Raw genomic sequence first — 19,000 nt, forward strand, 5'->3', positions numbered from 1 at the left:
TCATGATAAAATTGTACTTTTTGTTATGTCATGTCAGGTACAAAAAATCATCATAAAATATTTAATTAGAGATAATAAAAAAATCAATGCTGCTTCATGATAATTTATCTTCTTTTCTTTCTTGCAGGTCTTTACTTCTCTGCAACTTGGATTTAGCATTAAACTCATGTATGCAATAACAAGTTTAATTATATTATTATATTTATTAATAATGGTCGATTGTCCATGTCTTAATCTCTAAATTAGCTCAATTAATTATTATATAAAAAAATCCAGGCATCTAACAAACACAAAGATGACAACATGTGGAAATTTCTGCATTATTTTTATTTTCGATAAGTATTTTATCCATTAATTGCTGTATTTGTAAATTGAGTAATCAAATCGTGACTACATGATTAATGAAGAATTTAAAAGGATGGAATCAGGGACCGCGCTAGGGGGCGGAGGAGGGCAGGGCGGCTTGCCCCCCAAAATGGTGAATTATAGTTTAGTCCCTTTAAATAATAAAATTTTAAATTTATATTTTGAATTTTAAAAAATTATAATTTAATTTTTATTTTTTTTAAATATAATAATTTTATAGTTTAATTCCACTAAATTTTAAAGTTTTAAATTTACACGATATTAAAATTTTATTTTAACCCTTCAAAAACTTAAAAAGAGAATTCCTAGCTTGGTCCTTGGATGGAATGGAGGCTTCATTTTTCTCCATTTTTTTATTATTTTTTTCTTTTTTGCCCAGAAACATCAATTGGCTCCACATTTGACTTTAAGCACCATTTGATTGCCTTCTTCATTGGGTCTAAACTATTATAGGTTTTTATTTAGATTTATTAGCCTATATATTAATATCATATTTGTATTCTGACCCCAAACATACATCATTTTAACTTTTAATGGTAAAATTTTATTAAGAGTAAAAATATATTGTAAAAACTTTTTATAATACATTATTAATAAAATTTAATTGATTAAAGCATTTAAAAATAATTTAAGTTCAAATTTAAAAGGTTTGATCCTAAAACCTCAAATTTGAGATATTTTAATTGGGACATAGAGAATAGAATTTTTGTATTATTAATTCTAACATATTATATTTACAATAAGGGCCATTTTAATAAAACATGTCAATGTTAGTGGCCAAACTGGTCATTAAATCATAAATTTATTATGTTTATGTATTTATTTTAAATATTCATATTATTTTTATATGGTATATGAATTTATCTAAACAGTACCGTTTAGATTTTATTTTTGTAAAGACAAGTTGTCTGGCCATAGTGCTTTATATATTTGTAATGATTTCCATTTCAGAATTTGAGCGAAAACAATAATTCAAGGGTGTTTAAACAATTAATTCAACGATTAATTAAACATTATTAATATTAATTCAATTTTTTTATTTTTTACCTATTAATCGAATCAAAATTTATATATTCTTATTTTTTAGTCAAAATAAGTATAAAACATATCAAAAAAAATAAATTGATAATGTCAAATTGATCGAATTAACCAAATTAAAACTACATATAATTTGTATTATTAATTAAGTTTGGTTAATTCGATTAATTATCCGATTTTGAACCAAACTAACTAATAACTAAACTTTAAAAAATTCATTAACTAACGTCCAACTGAATTAGGTGAAATAACTAATCGATTCAATCGGTTAATTCAATTTTAACCGAAATTTAAACACCCCGATATAGCATATATGCTGTTGATTAATTTATGTACCTTACCCTGTCGAAGTGGAGTTAGACTCCATATATAGTGTTAGAAAATTCTAATGCCTTCTTACACTTTAATTAGAAAAAAAAAACAAAAAATACATTACTTTTTTCAACTCAACCGAAGAGTTTTTCAATTCCACCATCAATATACTTAATAGGCACAATTAATCTCTATATTTTTAGAATTAATTTATATGTTTTAATTTAGTATTTTGTTCTCTATATTTTTGAATTATTCAATTTTATTATTATTAGCAGTTAAATTTTCTTGATTAAGTTTTATTATTGACGTACTATATGTAAAATTATAGATTTAGTCTATGTTTTTCAATCTGATCATTTTGAGTATTTATATTTTTTTGAATTTTAAAATTTCGGTATTGATACAAACAATAACAATTAAATATCTTAATTGATTTTTTTGGTGAGTAATATGTAAAAATAACATTGTAAATGTGATAATATATTTCCCACGTAAAATTTCAAAAACAACAAACTTAATGAAATTAATAACCACTGTTTTGTCAGGATTAAAATTTCAAATTTTAAAAAATATATATAGAAACTAAAAACATCGTGAAAGTATAAAGACTAAATAATAGAGTTTAACCTGCCTAACAATGAATTAGTAAATTAATTTATTTGTTCATTATTAGTGGCGAAATTAGGGAGATGGTAGGGGCCCAACTCTTTTAAAATGAAATTTTTTTCATATGATCCTTTAAAATTTTAAATTTTAAATTTATATTATATTTCGACCTCCTCAAATTATAAAGATATAATATATTAAAATAATAAAATTATATTTTTTTATCGTAAAAGTTATAATTTAATTTTGGTGTATGGTATATATTATGAAGAATAAATTTATAGGGCGTCAAACTTGAAAACTGAAAGTATCATCTAAATGGGGGCACACAGTAAGTTTTATTGTTTGCAGCAAACTTCAGGCTTTAAAAAAGGAAACAAAATCACTTTTGCATTCGCCGATTCAGCAACAAAGATTAAAAGATAGTTTGGTGAAGTCCAACATTTCCGAGAGGAAACCATGAAGCATCGTTTTCATCATATCACAAGCTTTGGCTCCCCAATCATCCTATAATCAATTACTTGCTTTTCAGCATGCAATATATATGGGTAAACTACTTAGTTGGTCACCCAACTTTTAAAATATTTTTATTTTGATCACCCAAAATGAATTTTTAACAATTTGATCACTCAACTTTTAGAATGTTTTCATTTTAGTCACTCAACGTTAAATCTCTAATGGCAATTAACTCTATATGCCAGATCATGTTTTCACTTTCATTTTAGTCACCTAATTTTTAGGTCGCTTTTATTTTAATAACCCAAAATGTATTTTTAAAAGTATTGATTGGGGTAAACAAATCAAGGATTAAAATGAAAAAACGATAGAAACTAAAATAATTCACAAATTGTTAACCATCACTGAAATTTTAATTTTTTTTTAATATTGAAATTTGAAAATTCAAAACATCAAAATAAATTGTTGAAATTTTTTTATTCATTGATAATTTCAACCGATTAGTTACTATAATATCAAAAATAATTAATTTAATCTCCTTTTAATTTTTAAATTTTTTTTCTAAATTATCATTAATGAAATGAACTCAAATTTTGTCTATAAAACTTAAATTTTTTTTGATTATATACTCTCGAATATTCCATGTTAAGCTAAAAGTAAAGGAAAAGATACTTGCAATTAATTAAAGGCATAATGACTTTTTTGGCTCTCCAACTTTACAAAAAAAAAATCATTTTAGCCATTCATTTAATTATTCACTTCTTTTAGCCCTTGAACTTGTATTTTTTGTCAAATCACCCCAAAATAGATGAAAAAGTTAATATGTGTTAACTTTGCTAATGTGTCATACATGTGGGTTTTGATACATCAACATTTAATTAATTTTTTAAAATTTAAATAATATTAAAAATACTTTTATAAGTTTTTAATAATTTTAATGATTTTTAAAATTTAAAAATAGTTTTATAATTTTTTTGATTTTTTAAATTTTAATTAAATGCTTATGGGTCATCCACGTGTATCCAACGTCAGTAAAGTTAAAAAATGTTAATTTTTTAATTCATTTTGGGGTGATTTGATAAAAAATGCAAGTTTAAGGAATAAAATAGGTGAAAAATTAAATGGATGGCTAAAATGACTTTTTCTTTTTTGTAAAGTTTGAAGATCAAATAAGTCATTATGCCTTAGTTAAATTAATTACTTGTTTTAGGCTTGGGTAAAGAAGTGATGAAAAATTTATGAGTTTTGTTTGTAATGGAAAATAAGATTAATTAATTGTAAATATTTTTCTTTGCTTTTAGCTTAATATGAAATATTCAATATCATATAATCAAAAGAAATATAATTTTAAAACATCAAAATAAATTAAATAAATTATTGAAATTTTTATCCATTGATAATGTCAACTGATTTGTTATTATAATTTTAAATATTACTATTTAAAATTTATATTTCAAAACCCAAATTTAGAATTTCAGCAATGGAATAAACAAATATAATTTAACAATTTTTGTATAAAAGTTAAGTAAGATGATAAAAGTATCTACTATTTTAAACAATAGTTGAAGATTTGACTCTCGTCTTAAGGGGCTTTTAGGATTTTGGTTGATTTGAGTATGAATGTTTTAAAATTATATTGATTTTGGAGTTTGATTTAATATAAGCTTGAGTTGAATGAATCACATTTTATAAGTTAAATATCGCTTTTTGGAATTTGGTTTGGAATTGATATGCGACTGTCAGTCCATGCCAATTGTTGTGATCTTACAATGATCCTAGAAACTAGATCTCAAAGCCCAAATCAGACGAGGTCTAACCAGTCTCTTTCAGCAGCCCTTAAACAGGATTGTGGCTCCAGAGAAGGCTTACCAAAAGGCCCAAATTTGATAAGTTATTTTAGGATTTGATCATACACCAAATTTCAGGGAATATGGTAATCCATGCTCCGTAATTCATGTCAGTGTTACAAAAGGAGATTGGATGGAATGTGGAGAGTGTTAACCCCAATGCTGTGTCGACTGGACCCTGACCTCTAACAACTTTTAAAAAACTGGATAGCCCCTGGAACTGCAAGCCGATTATGAAACTAGTAAAGAGACAGATGTGACCGCCATCGAACGGCGTGGGATCAAAACAAAGGCTCTCTCGATATGTTAAAAACATAACAGTTGCCAGTCAGGTTGAGAGATTCTTACGCAAGTAAAGCCAAATTCAAACTCAACTCATACGGTCATTACGTGTCTAAACGCCACGTGGATGATGATACCAATTCCCTTTCCTTCTTTATCCCGATCAGGTCCCACCCATTTTACAGAGATCACCACCACCACAACCAAAATTATTACTACTATTTAGTTCCCACAATAGACAAAAGGCAATGATTTTTGTGAACCACAACTGAAAGCCGCAAGTGAGAGAGAGCGAGAGTTACTGTTGTGAACTGGAAAATGATGAAAACCTTGACAAGTTCTTGTTGCTCCAAGCCCATCATTGAGAGGCATAATGATGTAGGGTTTTCTTGTTTCAAGGATCTTTCTCTTAATAGACCTCAACTATGCTTATTTCCTTCAAAAGATGTTGCTAGAATCCGGTTCTTGCATTTGCTTTCTTTGCAACACAAGCGTCTGCACCCTCTTCTTTCATCACAGGACTCGCAGGTATGTACCCTTTATCTCTATTTTCGGTTTTTTTCCCCCTTAGAGATATTTCTTCAAATATTTATGGTTTTGATTTATTTTCTTCTTGTACTGGTTCTTGAATGGTTTTGGTTTCTGGAAACTGTAATTCTTGCCTTCTGTTGTTGAGGAAACTCGTTAGCACGATTCCCAAGTTTCTGCTCTTTTTTTAATATATATGATCTTCCCTGTGAATCTTTAATCTAGTCTGGCAGTGACTGCCTTTTAATATTTTAAGGAATCTTTTAGACTGTCTAGTTCTAAAGAATTTAATAATCAATCGATGGTTTCGTTTAAATGTAGAAACGTAATATATTGTTTCATTTACCGTTTCAATCGGTAAATTTCCCTTACGTAGGTGGAGTTGGAAACGGTGGAAACTCAACCTGAACAAGAAAGTAAGATCTTGTAGCCTTTTAAATATTTGTCTGTTATTGATTTTGCTGAAATTCTCATTTTAAATCCTGTAATGCACAGTTCCATCAAAGACTGTTAATGTCAGATTCCAGTTAGAGAAGGAGTGCTCCTTTGGAGAACATTTTTTTATTGTAGGTGATCATCCAATGTTAGGGTTATGGGACCCTGACAATGCTGTACCACTGACTTGGTCTGAAGGACATGTTTGGACAGTAGAGCTGGTAAGGAGGAATTTTATGAAGAATGTGAAATATTTTTAATGTTGAAACTCGCAATGGCCATATTGATGACATTTATTGTTTTGAACTTGCTCAGGATGTACCTGTTGGAGTATCAATCCAGTTCAAATTCATTCTTAAAACTAGCACTGGGAACCTTTTATGGCAGCCGGACCCTGATCGGATATTTGAATCCCGTGAAACTGAGACCAATAGTACAATTGTTGTTTGCGAAGATTGGGATAAAGCTGAACATCAGAAAATTATAGAGGAAGAGGCATTAACTAATCAAGACGGACCTCTTCTTAATTCTGAGATGGCAATCGTTCAAGATAACTTGACACCTTCAGAGGAAGAACTAGTCCCTGACATAAATCTTACCTCTCCTGGAGAGGAGCACTTACAAGCATTATCTGAGGAATTGGCCACTGGCAATGGTGATCCTTCAACAGAGAAGCCCTTGGCTATTGTTGCAGAGAACATTAGTTACCCAACAGAAGACTTCATAGCAAATGCTGCAGATGATGGAGTGCTTGATTTGAAGAGAACTAACAACCCAGATGATGAAGCTTTGGATATTTCAAATAAGAATGTTTTGGTAGCAGAAGACATTGGTGATATCAACAGAGCAACTGAAGAAGTTGAGGGAAATATGATAGCATATGAAGGTAATCCTGTTCTAGTGCCTGGCTTGGGTCCATTAACAACAGTGTCAACTGAAGAAGAGATGTTGAGTGATGATGAGAATAGTACAATTAATGCATTGATTGGGGTCGATGAAGCCTTAGATCACAATTTGTCTGAGGTAATTGCCTGATGAGTGTATTGCTCTGCCCTTTCTGATGATCTAAGAAAAATGGCATATAAAATTATTGCAAATAGGACAAGAATTATCAATGCTTGATCAGTTATTCTAATATATAAAGCCTCAAATGTAAAGGAAAGTCTTCAATGCTTGATCAATACAGAATTATCAATTACTTGCCCATTTAACAATCTCTGATGCTTTGATATGAACTTTACAATGATAGGGTTAAGGGAGGCAATATATAGTTTTCCCCTTGCAAAATCTGCCATGGTTGTTGGTATTGCGGCTGATATAGTTATGCCTTTTCCTTTGCGATGTTATTTTAATGCCAGCATAATAATATTCAGTTAGATGAGAAGCCAGAACCTGAAGGTGAACAACCGGAAGCTTTTCAGGAGCAGTAGCCAAGGACGATGAGGAGCAGCCCAACCAGCATATTCAGGAGCCCCCAGTAGCCAAAGAAGAACTTCCTGATGTGGAGCCTTTTCACAGCAATGTGTTGCAAAGTGATGTCCAGTGGGGTCGTAAAACATTGCAGAAGCTTCTCAACGGTTTAAGATTTCTATAGCTCATCTAGACTAAACTAGATATTACATACAGTCAATGAAGGAGGCATGCTCATTGCTATGCTTCATTTCTGTTATATTCTAAAGAAGGCCTGGCAAATAAAAATGAGGGTTAGGTATTGGTAGTGCATTATTGTTGTTAGTGTGTAGCATGTACATACAAACACTGCTTCCTTTTATTCTGTTGTGTATTCTACCATGTGAAGTAACCAGAATTTTGTACTATGCGTTCATGGCGTGTTCTGTATTAATACCAGGAGTTAACAAGCAATCCATTTGGTAATATGTAAAGACTTGCATAAAGATTTCATTAGGAAACAATGACAAACAACATGGACTTTGACGAATGGTATCATTCTAGTATCAATTGCAAAGGAAGTTCCAGTAACAGAAAATATTTCCATATTAAGAGGCCATGGAGGGCCAACGATCGCATGAGTTTAAAAGGATGTACAATTAAGACGTTTGGTCAAATGGCAAACTGCCAAAACTTAATTGCAAAGTACTCAAGCATTATCAGCATCACTTCCACTAACCATAGCATCGTGATTCACCAAATAGTTGCTTCCATCAGGACCCAACACCTTAAACCTGCTCCACAGTTAGAAAATACATTTGAGAGCATTGAAATTTTACACGCAAACCAAAAAGAAAAAGGTGAATATGGTACCTCTCAAGAATGAACTTTCCCTCTTTGTACTTCTGAGTCTTTTCACGTGCAGACTCCTAGAATGACTCAGAATTCACAACGTTAGCAGAAGATAAAAAGGTTCTGTGAAAATAACTCATGCAACTAAGCCTTGAAAAGAAATCCAACCGGCAAATGCGCCAAAAACTGAAAAACTAGTTCTTACATATTTCCATCCCACAATTGAGCCACACCCAACACAGAATATATCAACCACAGTGTGCAATCCAGTCATCATCATCCGTTCTTCTTTCTCTCCCACTGTGATATTCACACTGCTATGCATTAAGAATTAAAATAAGTAATTTGAACCATTCATTTCTGCAGATTATGCTATGATATAAGTAATGAAGCATGCCCCAAGGCTTTGAAATCCATCATGAGTATTTTGCATTTGCCTATTCCATGGTTCTTCTTGCAACAATGCATATACTTCACTTATAATCTAGAGATTTGACAAACTAAGCAGTCATTAATGAAGGGAAATCATAGAAAAGTCATGAATGACTTATTTATTTTGAGCTGTCTGCTTGTCAGTGTGTTGTCTAGAATAGCAGGTAGCTGACTGGTTCAGATTGTTGACTTCTTAGTGTTTATTTAGTGGAAATAAGATGATCTGGGTCATCTTTCTTTGTGCAAATTGAAAGAAAAGAGCATACATACCACAATCAAAACCTCACAAATACATAGCTCTCATTGATTGCAGAAAGGAGAGAATAAATACATAGTAATATAGTAGAAAAAAACTAGATTTTTTAATAGAAAAGAACATTGCTAGACAAGACTACAGACAAAAGTTGGCTTTATAGAGTACGCAACAAAGGAACACTTACACCTTATCAAAGAGATAAGCCTTTCCATGCCTGCAGTGGAAAGACTGAAACACGGGTAAAGGATGAGGTTAGTATGTGTCTGTATTGCTGAAATATAACAGATACTATGCCAGGGGACAATGAGAAAACAGGGTTTAGATGAAGAGATAAAAGACAGAAAATCCATTTAGATTCGAGTAAGTATTGACAATCTCCCCTGTCAGTATGATGATTCTAAGAGTATCCAAAATTTAACAAGTTAGACTAACGTACAACCTACTTATTCTACTTCTTCAATCAAAGCAAATATTTATACGAGAATCAACATACCAACATCCGCAATTGCAAAACAAAAAAGGAATCACATTGAATGTAATGTGCAACATTTCAGCAATCAGAAGCAGAATAAGGCATCAGTTGAATCCCCACTATTATTTAGATGATGGTTCAATCATATTCGGTATATCTATCACAATATTTATCAATTTCCCGTAACCCAAGAACACTTCAGAAAGGAAACCAGAATCACATGTAACCCCCATAAAAAAAAAAACTAACAATGTAGAAAACTAACACGTGAAAGATCAAAAGATGTTGTCAGCAATAAGAAAAAAATGAACCTTAGAAATGATGTCGTCGAGGAGAGCCAGATGGGTATGGCAGTGGTTGCAGCTATAAACGCTTCCTTCAAGAGTAATTACGAACAACCTCCCCATTCTGCTTTTTTTTCCCTCCCTTTCGTTATCAAAAAAACCTATCAACCTTTCCACTAAACCTTCAAAAAGAAACCAAATAAACGAGAAAAAAAAAGTAAGAATGGAAGAAACTGGATCGAAAAAGAAACCAATGAAAGAAAAATAATGGCGGACGTGTAATGTACACATATGTTACATATGAATGACATTACCTTTACCAATTCCCAGGCAGCAGTCACAGAGAGCAAAATATAAATGAAAATCGCGATGAAATTTGGAGCCAATACTGCATCGGTTAACCCAATTTTTATTTATATGATTCCAGGGTAAAGAAAATATGGATAGTTGAGCTGAGCGTAATTTATAATCTTCATTATTAATATTAATTTCTGGAACTTTTAGCTTATAACTAATTTATTAAATATATTTTTATAATTTTTAAAATATATATGAGAATTGATTTAATTTATAATTAAATTAATTAATTTTAAATAAATTTATGTAATTAATGTAAATAAAATTATTAAAAATATTATTTACACTTTCTTCTAACATATAAAGATTAATTTATTTATCTTTTTAACAAATATTAAAACGCGACAGATTTCACCCGTCGTCGCACCTTGGGGAATAATTTGGCGGCAAAATAATCAGCAACGCTCAAGCTCATCGATCACAAAATTCCCCTAAATTAAGTACGTGGCCCTAATAAAATTTCATTAAATACAATTATATAATCATCAACCATATCCTCGAATATATCAAACCGGCTATATCCAGTAAAATAAACCGCATTGGCTTCTGAGGCGATGGCGGCAATCGTCTTCACGCCAAATCCCTTAAAAGAATAAACCGGCTGATCCGGTCATTTCTATCAAGTTTTTTCACCGCTCTCTTCCCCCCCGTTTTCCTTTCTCTTTCACCGCCCTTTGATATTCTCTCAAAACTCTTCGATCCTTATTTTTGTTTGCTCTCAAAAGCATCTGTTATTAATTTCCTGTGAGGTAGAGTTGGTATTCTCTAGATCTGGTTCCTTCTAGTTCTTTTTTTATTTTATTGTTTTTATAGATTAGAACGGTGAAGTAAGCAAAATTTAAGAAAATCGTAACTCTGTTTGTGTATATATAATGTTTTTTTATTCAGTAAATAATCATGTAATGCGAATAGGCTTATTTAAACACTTATATTATGTTATTGGAATTCGACTTTTCATGATTTCTTTTGTAAATTTGAGTTATGTTATTAACTTAGGTTCTGCTTTGCTTGACTACTAGTAGTTTGTAATGATCAAAATGTCATTTTATTTTATGCTTTTTTGTTTGTTATTCTAATGTTTTTACTTTTTTAAAAAAAAACAAAGAGGGTAATTCAAAGTCAATGTGTTTATTTTATTCTGAATTTTGATTTACATGTTTATACAAGTGGTTTATTATTGTCTTTTTTCGTGTTTTTGGTTTTCTGTAGAATGACAGGAGCTAGAGGTAAGGGTGCTGTGAAGCCTGCTGAGGATAGGTGAGGTGACGGAGTACTGCTTTTTTCACTTTTAGTACTGCTTTTTTCACTTTTACATCTAAAATGAATTTTGAGATATACTTTCTGATAATTTGCTAATTGTTGTCGTTGTTCCTGCTAATGTGTTAGCGGTGATTACTAAACCAATCGGTTTTATGAATGCTTAAGCCTTAATGAATGTTTATATATGGATATGATCCATACAGTTTATATAGGAATATTGTAATGATGAATATATTGTCTCTATTCTTTGTAGAAAGGTTGGGAAGCGGAAGGCCCCTGTTGATAGAAGCAGCATTCGGAAAGCTAAGAAGGAGAAAAAGGCTAAGAAAGACCCCAACAAACCAAAGAGGCCTCCTAGTGCTTTCTTCGTTTTCCTGTATGTATTTCACCTGTAGCTGTAGGTTATAAAATATTTGAATGTGGTGCTCTACTGTTTTCATTGTTTTAATCATTTTTGCGTAACAGCGAGGAGTTTAGAACTACATTCAAGAAGGAAAATCCTAATGTGAAGGCTGTATCAGCTGTAAGTTGCAATCTCAATCTTTGAGCATGCTATTAAATGTATGTTTTTCGAATGACTTTATGGTTTTCTATTTAATTTTTTTTGCTTCCAGGTTGGAAAAGCTGCGGGAGAGATGTGGAAATCCATGTCCGAGGAAGTAAGTTCTGAAATCTTTATTACATAGATGTCTATTTGTTGTTGCTTGATACTTCAATTTTGTGGATCTCCCCCTTTTTCTGCCGCAACTTTGGAATTCTTTGTGGCTTATTATTGTCTGAATGTATGCATATGCGTTATCATTTCTGGTAAACAGTTTCCATGTCAATTTATCATGAAAGGTATATTAGTAGTCATGGTACATAAAATTTTCATTTTTACAAGAAGGGTTATTAATAATTGTAATAATTTCTGTTAATGACATTATTGCATGTTTATGAAGGAAAAAGGCCCTTATGAGGTCAAAGCACAAAAAAGGAAGGCTGAATATGAAAAACAAATGAAGGACTACAACAAGAAACAGGTGACTAAATTGCATTATGATTTCTTCATTTCAAGCAATGATTTGTTCGACTTTTTATTTTATTTGTTTCACTGTCATAATTGGTAGGAAATTTCTGCTAATGGTCGGGATGCTGAAGAGGTGAATGATGAAGAGAATGAGGGTAGTGGAGAGGTAATCTAGTTTTAAATTCTGCAATACTGGTTTGTATTTCCCTTTCCTTATATAGTATTGACGCTGTGCACCTTTTGCAAGGAGGAGGAGGAGGAGGATGAAGACGAAGATTGAAGGGCAATGGTTGATTTGGACATAAAATATAATTAAACATAGCGGAAAGGTTCTACTTTTTGTATGCTAATACTTGTAGGTCGCTTTGTACCATAGCATAATGATGTTTTTGTATCTTTCTCGCTTTTATCCAGTATATAGTTGCTGACAAGATGAAACATATTCTAGTGTATCATTCTTTTCCTCTGTTGGACAATTATGCGCTATAAAACAGCCCAATTGTTGACCTTCGATTTCATTATTTTGTTGACCTTCGATTTCATTATTTTGTTCTGAAAAGGGCTCTAATTAAGGAAAGCCACCAATGACCAATCAGAGTAAATCAAACTCCATAGCATTTTGAAGAATCACATATTTACGAGGACAAGGGATTAAAGTAGATATGAATTTATTGACAAGTGGTTGAGTGTAATGGAAGCCATATTGTATTCTCAAGAGAAGGATTTAAGTTAGAATTTTGTAGACAATATTGTTGGTAGAGGCAGTCACGGATCTTGAAAATGGACCGTAAAACAGACATGAAAAATATTAAAAAAATAGATACAAGTTTCGTTACTTTTAATTTACTTGGATTTCTTTACGGATTGCGGATTAAGTCAAAACTTGACACCCAACCAATGTATGAGATTTTAAAAACTGACATTTAAATTTTTTATTGAAACTATAATTTATAATTATATTCACGGTTATCTTGATATCGAGCTGAATAATTAATTTAAATAAATTATATCAAATTCAATTTGTTTAAACATAATTGTCACAGTTAGGATTTAATTTAGGTGCTCATAGTTTTATGACAAAGATGCAATATTTTAGGAGTTGGTTTATTCCGATGAGGATAAAATTAGTTCCGATTAAATGAAAAATAATGGGTGAGATTTGTTATTGGTGACTATATTGGATAATGTAATAATGAGATTCAAGTCAATCATATGTATCTAGAGATAGTTTTAGGGAGGCTGGCTGGTTATGGCTACATTTAAATTGCCTTGCTTTCAATTTGCACCATTTCCCATCAAATGGATCATTCTCCATGTAAAATTTTAGGTATATTATAGTCTCTTTAAACGTTCAGCTCCACATGTTGTGCAGAACTTTGTTGGTGCTGGAAAATAAGATGTGATGGACAAGAATCTGGCAAAAGAATTGCACTTATATCAACTGTTACAACCCTAGCTGGAATTAAGTCATTCATACAAAAGCTTTGGCGCATCCATATCTTCCCGCGCTGCAATGAAACGATTGACCTCCCTACTCCCTATTGAACTTCGGGGCTCTGCTTCACGGCCTAATAAACTAAAGAAAATGCACTCTTCCAAGGCCTAAAATAGATGCAGTTACAAGCAATCATGTAAGGTAGTTCTTATCTTATGGTGTGGGAGGGCAATAGAGATAAGTGCAGTGGTAACGAGGATTGGTGGTTCTTATGATGGACGAGAATTGGTGATTTTTAGGTTGAAAATAAACTAAATAAATGTGTTTTGGATTAATTATAGAGAAGTCCCTAACTTTAGTCAAAAGTAAAAAAAAATGCTAAGTCAAATTTAATGACAGTGACTAAATTGTCCAAATAAAATTTAGAGTGATCAAAATAAAAGCTTCAGGCAAAAAAAAAAAAAGGGGACAAAAAGTAAATAACCGTATCTCTTTATTACTGAAGGCCTCCAGAGAAACATTAGGAGTACAGAGTGGAGCAAATCTTACTTCACTACACGTAATTTACATGGTTATTAATCTATCACCCTAAGGAATATAGAGGGAAGTCATGGTAAGGAGAACTTCATGACAGTTACAAATTACAGTGGGGGGTCTTTCGAGTGCTGAACCTTGTTTACAAGGACATTACATTTAGTTTCTTACCTGATTGCACTGCAAAATATATGCTCTGTGCAAGTTGATTCTAATACTCCAATGGCCAAATACAGCTTCTTGTTAAGCCCCTTCGCGTGTCACCATCAATTCCTTCCCATTCCACAATAACTAAGTGTCAACAGTCGTACACAAATAACTTCATACACCGTAACGTCTCTGCCTTTGCTGAAAGGCAAGCAATGCCTTCAAAAATTCGGCTTCTCCGAAATCCGGCCATAGTGACTGTGCAAAGTACAATTCAGTATATGCCAGCTGCCATAACATGAAATTGCTAATTCTGAACTCTCCACTTGTCCTTATAAGCAGGTCGGGATGGGGGAATTCTGTGCAATTTGTTTCTAGCTCCTGTTCCATTAGAGAGACATTGATGTCACTGGGTTCGATAAGACCACACTTTGCCTTCAGAGCAAGCCTTTGACAAGCTTGAACAACATCATAGTGTCCGCTGTAACTGACCGCTACGATTAGTTGAAAAAGTGTATTGTTCTTGGTGGCTTCCTCTAAGTTGACCATCAGTTCCTGAAGGGCCTTAGGGAGCTTAGTTAGATCTCCAATAACAGATATTCTAATGTTTTCCCTGTTATCAAAGCACTTTCTTCCTTAGATACTATCAACAAGTCAGAATGGAGAATCGGTGGAAATTAGGAGAGAAATTTGAAGACACCAAAGCAACACATAAGTTCATGTAATATAGTATCATTGGGTTCCAAATGCATATACAGTAAGGTGAGAGAAACTTATAGCACAACATGAAATTAGAAGATCAACAGAGCGAGTTCAAAATGTATTAATATTACCGAAAAAAGATCCCTGTATCCTCTTGCATTCCCCTTTCAAACAAACTCATCAAAAATTCCACTTCCACCTGCAATGCGATGAATGAAAGAGTGAGCAGCTAGAAATTAACACCCCAATTAAAAGAAAGCAAGGCATGAAAACAGAACTAACTTTGGGACGAAACCAATTATCACTAGAGAAAGCAAAAACACTGAGTACTTTTATCCCCCATTTGCAACAGATCTCCACAATCTTCCTCAAGGACTCTACGCCGGCTTCGTAACCTGACCTGACGGGCAAGTCTCTCAACCTGGCCCACCTACGATTCCCATCCATGATCACCGCGACGTGGCTGGGCATAGCGTCTCTCCGTAGTCCTAATGGAAGCGTTTGGCTGTCTTCAGGTCTCAGATCAAAGGCTTCTTGTTTGCCTTGATGAGTGAGCGCGTGTTCCATGGAGGAGCAGAGTGGGGATTTGGGCGCGTGGAGTGTGTGGTAGTACGGCACGAGGAAGGAAGGTTTGGATAGAGGAGAAGGAGCGGTGATGAGCGGAGTTGGAGAGAAATACAGAGAGAAGGGCATTGCTAGGTTTCGGCGGAACGGTGAAGGGTGTTGTTTTGCTCAAAATTGTCGGCATTGCTTCTAATCTATAAGACAACTGGTGAAGTAGGTTGACCTATTACAAAATATAATAGACAAAAATAAATAAGTAAAGTTAGCAGTTAGTTGTTTTTGTATGAAATTTTGTAACAACCCAAAATCCGTGGGTACCATAAAAGTATGTTATCGGGCTTCCGTCTTAGTAAAATAAGTTCGAAAATAATTATTAAAAATATTTATGAGTCTAGCAGTGTGTTTAATTAGGTTTTAATTAAGTAAATTTAGCTTAATTTAGAGTAATTAGTAAAAAGGATTAAATTGAATAAGAGTAAAAGTTTAATTATAGATTAAAGAAAAATTAGAAGGACTTAAGAGGAAATTAAACCATTTCCTATAGCTGAGGTGGTTTAACGTGAAAAATATCAAAGATTTTATTGATTAAAAAAATATATATTTATTTAATAATTAAGTATATTATATTATATTATATTATATATAAAAGAAACAAATAAGTTAAAAGAAACAGAATGAAAGCAAACGAAACAGAGAAGAACAGGGGAGAAAGAAAGGAAAGAAGAAAGAAAACGGGAAATAAGGTTTATGAAGCTTGGAGTTAATTGCCAACAAAGAACCTGAAGCATCAGCATCGAAAGGAAAGGAGAAAGTCATCGAGTACTAAAACGGGAGAATTACGGTGTGTATTACTATAATTCGAATTTTAATTATTACTGATTGCTGAATTTTTTTTATTGTTATGTATGGTAAGTAAGACTTGAGGTAAGTATGTGAAATTGATATGAATATTGAATGAAAATGAAAGTGATGCAAATTGAATCAAATTGAATTGAATAAGTGAATTATGGAAGATGTAATTATTTAAAAAGCGTATTGATTGAAAAATGATTGGTGATTTGAATTGTGAATTGAAAGTGATATAGGATTGAGAAAGTGAATTGAATACCCTATTAACTAGTCGGGCTGAGTCGGATATAGTTGGCATGCCATAGGATTGGAAGTGTTCAGGGATACTTCGACCTCGAGTCGATGAGACACTGAGTGTCACTATATTTCTTCGGATAGATTCGATGAGGTACTGGGTACCAACTTTACTTCGGCTAGGCCGATGAGACACTGGTGTCAACTATTACTTCGAACTATCTGATGAGGCACTAGGTGCCATATTGGTGTGTTTGGTTGAATCCGTGTATCCGCCAAAGTTCGAGTTACGTTAATAGGGTGAAAAAATTGAAATGTGAATTTGAGGCATTGAAACGAGAAAAATAAATTGAATTACGAATTGAAATTGGAATTGTGATAATAAGAGAAAAGTATGAAATGTATATTCATAAGTGATATAAATTTAAGTTTGAGAAAATACATTGATTTATGAATTAGTACATATGACATTAATTGTTAGGTATTTTAATATTTATGTTTTTACTATTGTTGATATAATTTGAATTATGGTAATATCACTGAGTATATCCATACTCAGCATACGGTTGTTTCCGTGCGCAGGTTAGTAGAAGTCAAGTGTCCTGGTTCAGCATCCAGAACATTCCCGACTCCAACACAAATTTGGTGATGTATATTTTTCTTTTGGGTAAAGGTGTCATGTACATAGGTATTATATAGTCACTTGAATATGCATATTACTTTGGGTAGTGAAGGTTGAATTATAAGATTTAGATGGTTAAATGAAATGGTAAGAAAAGTATATGATATTTTGATACATGAACATTAAGTTGTTAAATGAATGAAGTTTTTAATCAATTTTGAATGATGCTATGATAGTTATTAAGTTGAAATTATGTTAATGATATAAATATTAGTTATATGAATGTGAAAAATTGGTGCTGGTTGTTTTAGTTTGAATTTGCAGAAGGTTTTAGGTAAAAATAAGCAGACCGAATTTTTTATAAAAAAAAATTCAGAATATTCGAACAAGTTCCGTTCTACTTTTAACACGTGCTTGAACTTTGAGAGTTCAAGATAGGGACTCAATTATTATATTATACCATAAAAGTTATATTAATTGTAAATTATTAGTAAGTTGTCTGATATGTCCGGTAATGCCTCATAACCTCGTTTCGGTAACGATTTGGGGTTAGGAGGTGTTACAATTGTTGGTATCAGAGCTATCAGGTTTAGCCGATTCTCGGGCTAAATTGGGCTCGGAAGTGAGTTTAGAAGTACATGCCACTGTCGAGTCGAAATCGAGTCGGGATTTCTGGATGCTAATGTATTTATTTGATTTTGTTTTATAGATAAAATGTCAAATGAAAGAATGGATAATGTTGAACAGGAAATGTATACTGGAAGTCGAGAATTAGAAGAAACTGAATCTGTTACACCTGGTGTGGATCCGTTAAATAATCAATCTCCTAACGTAGGGAGAGAAAGAAATACCTCACAAGTGTTAAGAGATATAGCTGATGCATTACAGCATATAGTGAGAGCTATACCTGCTACTACATCTGTACCTACTGTCAGACAGGCCCCGATTAAAGAGGTACGAAAATATGGTGCAACGGAATTTCAGGGATTAAAAGGAGCTGATCCATCCGTTGCTGAAAATTGGATAGAAACAACAAAAAGAGTTTTGCAACAATTAGACTGCACCTCCCGAGAGAGTCTGATATATGCTATATCACTGTTACAAGGAGAAGCGTATCTCTGGTGGGAATCTGTGGTTAGACATTTGCCGGATGATCAGGTAACTTGGGACTTGTTTCAAAAAGAATTTCAGAAGAAGTATATTGGGGAATTGTACATCGAAGAGAAAAAGTAAGAGTTTTTAGTGTTGAAACAAGAGAATATGTCAGTACTGGATTATGAGCGAGAGTTCTCTAGATTGAGCAGGTATGCTTTAGAATATGTTCCAACCGAGGCTGATAGTTGTAAACGATTTCTACGGGGACTACGAGATGAAATCAAGATTCAATTGGTAAGTCTCAAAATTACTAAACTTGTTGATCTGGTCAAGCGAGCAAAAATGATAGAACAAGTACTGGGCCTGGATAAAAAATCAGAAATTGGTAAATCAGCTGGGAAACGTATGGGAACTACTAGTTTTAATCCATTACCGAAGAGATTCAAAGAATCAAGAAGTGACTGGAAATCTAGTTTTAGTTCAGACAGAGGTGGTAGAAGCAGAGGTAAACAGATGACAGTAACTACTAGCAGTGTGAGAGGTCCATCTCGAGGTGTAGAAATTCTAGACTGTGAGCACTGCGGAAAGAAACACAGAGGAGAATGTTGGAAAGTAACTAGAGGTTGCTTTAGAT

The 19,000-nt window shown here is 32.7% G+C and overlaps 4 protein-coding genes across 9 annotated transcripts; 2 read left to right on the plus strand and 2 right to left on the minus strand.

The window, feature by feature from the left end:
• The first annotated feature begins 5,095 nt into the window (after positions 1-5,095).
• Positions 5,096-7,690, plus strand: LOC107889768 (uncharacterized). 3 transcript variants are annotated; one of them, XM_016814322.2, is made up of 5 exons: positions 5,096-5,438; positions 5,815-5,854; positions 5,934-6,094; positions 6,189-6,896; positions 7,123-7,690. In XM_016814322.2, the coding sequence occupies exons 1-5, from the start codon at positions 5,229-5,231 to the stop codon at positions 7,126-7,128; spliced, it is 1,125 nt and encodes a 374-aa protein (XP_016669811.1). In that variant the 5' UTR covers positions 5,096-5,228; the 3' UTR covers positions 7,129-7,690. The 3 variants fall into 3 exon arrangements, with proteins under 3 accessions (XP_016669811.1, XP_016669810.1, XP_016669808.1); XM_016814321.2 differs by having other exon boundaries at positions 7,247-7,690; XM_016814319.2 differs by having other exon boundaries at positions 5,098-5,438; positions 7,232-7,690.
• A 60-nt stretch (positions 7,691-7,750) lies between these two features.
• On the minus strand, positions 7,751-10,014 carry LOC107889769 (protein yippee-like). Its single transcript, XM_016814323.2, has 6 exons — positions 9,873-10,014; positions 9,586-9,740; positions 8,987-9,030; positions 8,320-8,428; positions 8,136-8,191; positions 7,751-8,056 (listed from the first exon to the last, which is right to left on the minus strand). Exons 2-6 carry the CDS (start codon positions 9,679-9,681, stop codon positions 7,972-7,974), a joined length of 390 nt encoding a protein of 129 aa, XP_016669812.1. The 5' UTR covers positions 9,682-9,740; positions 9,873-10,014; the 3' UTR covers positions 7,751-7,971.
• A 399-nt stretch (positions 10,015-10,413) lies between these two features.
• LOC107889770 (high mobility group B protein 1) lies at positions 10,414-12,690 on the plus strand. 4 transcript variants are annotated; one of them, XM_016814326.2, is made up of 8 exons: positions 10,414-10,664; positions 11,125-11,172; positions 11,429-11,551; positions 11,641-11,698; positions 11,790-11,834; positions 12,117-12,197; positions 12,285-12,350; positions 12,435-12,690. In XM_016814326.2, the coding sequence occupies exons 2-8, from the start codon at positions 11,126-11,128 to the stop codon at positions 12,462-12,464; spliced, it is 450 nt and encodes a 149-aa protein (XP_016669815.1). In that variant the 5' UTR covers positions 10,414-10,664; position 11,125; the 3' UTR covers positions 12,465-12,690. The 4 variants fall into 4 exon arrangements, with proteins under 4 accessions (XP_016669815.1, XP_016669813.1, XP_016669814.1 ...); XM_016814324.2 differs by having other exon boundaries at positions 10,424-10,664; positions 12,432-12,690; XM_016814325.2 differs by having other exon boundaries at positions 10,452-10,673; positions 12,432-12,690.
• A 1,405-nt stretch (positions 12,691-14,095) lies between these two features.
• On the minus strand, positions 14,096-15,816 carry LOC107889771 (cis-prenyltransferase 4, chloroplastic). Its single transcript, XM_016814328.2, has 3 exons — positions 15,285-15,816; positions 15,134-15,201; positions 14,096-14,913 (listed from the first exon to the last, which is right to left on the minus strand). The coding sequence occupies exons 1-3, from the start codon at positions 15,693-15,695 to the stop codon at positions 14,475-14,477; spliced, it is 918 nt and encodes a 305-aa protein (XP_016669817.1). The 5' UTR covers positions 15,696-15,816; the 3' UTR covers positions 14,096-14,474.
• Between the last annotated feature and the right edge of the window lie 3,184 nt (positions 15,817-19,000).

The sequence above is a fragment of the Gossypium hirsutum genome, chromosome A09 (genome assembly GCF_007990345.1).
Source record: "Gossypium hirsutum isolate 1008001.06 chromosome A09, Gossypium_hirsutum_v2.1, whole genome shotgun sequence".
NCBI lineage: Eukaryota > Viridiplantae > Streptophyta > Magnoliopsida > Malvales > Malvaceae > Gossypium > Gossypium hirsutum.

Excerpts from the sequence above, each read along its gene's own strand:
- LOC107889768 (XM_016814319.2), top strand. The coding sequence starts at position 5,229 with ATGATGAAAACCTTGACAAGTTCTTGTTGCTCCAAGCCCATCATTGAG. Across the intron at positions 5,439-5,814 it reads TTTCATCACAGGACTCGCAG|GTGGAGTTGGAAACGGTGGA; the intron begins GTATGTACCCTT and ends TCCCTTACGTAG. Across the intron at positions 6,897-7,231 it reads TAGATCACAATTTGTCTGAG|CATAATAATATTCAGTTAGA; the intron begins GTAATTGCCTGA and ends TTTTAATGCCAG.
- LOC107889769 (XM_016814323.2), bottom strand. The coding sequence starts at position 9,681 with ATGGGGAGGTTGTTCGTAATTACTCTTGAAGGAAGCGTTTATAGCTGC. Across the intron at positions 9,031-9,585 it reads TCGACGACATCATTTCTAAG|TCTTTCCACTGCAGGCATGG; the intron begins GTTCATTTTTTT and ends CCCGTGTTTCAG. Across the intron at positions 8,429-8,986 it reads GCTTATCTCTTTGATAAGGT|TGTGAATATCACAGTGGGAG; the intron begins GTAAGTGTTCCT and ends AATGCATAGCAG.
- LOC107889770 (XM_016814324.2), top strand. The coding sequence starts at position 11,126 with ATGACAGGAGCTAGAGGTAAGGGTGCTGTGAAGCCTGCTGAGGATAG. Across the intron at positions 11,699-11,789 it reads ATGTGAAGGCTGTATCAGCT|GTTGGAAAAGCTGCGGGAGA; the intron begins GTAAGTTGCAAT and ends TTTTGCTTCCAG. Across the intron at positions 12,198-12,284 it reads AGGACTACAACAAGAAACAG|GAAATTTCTGCTAATGGTCG; the intron begins GTGACTAAATTG and ends CATAATTGGTAG.
- LOC107889771 (XM_016814328.2), bottom strand. The coding sequence starts at position 15,695 with ATGCCCTTCTCTCTGTATTTCTCTCCAACTCCGCTCATCACCGCTCCT. Across the intron at positions 15,202-15,284 it reads ATAATTGGTTTCGTCCCAAA|GTGGAAGTGGAATTTTTGAT; the intron begins GTTAGTTCTGTT and ends ATCGCATTGCAG. Across the intron at positions 14,914-15,133 it reads GATACAGGGATCTTTTTTCG|GGAAAACATTAGAATATCTG; the intron begins GTAATATTAATA and ends CTTTGATAACAG.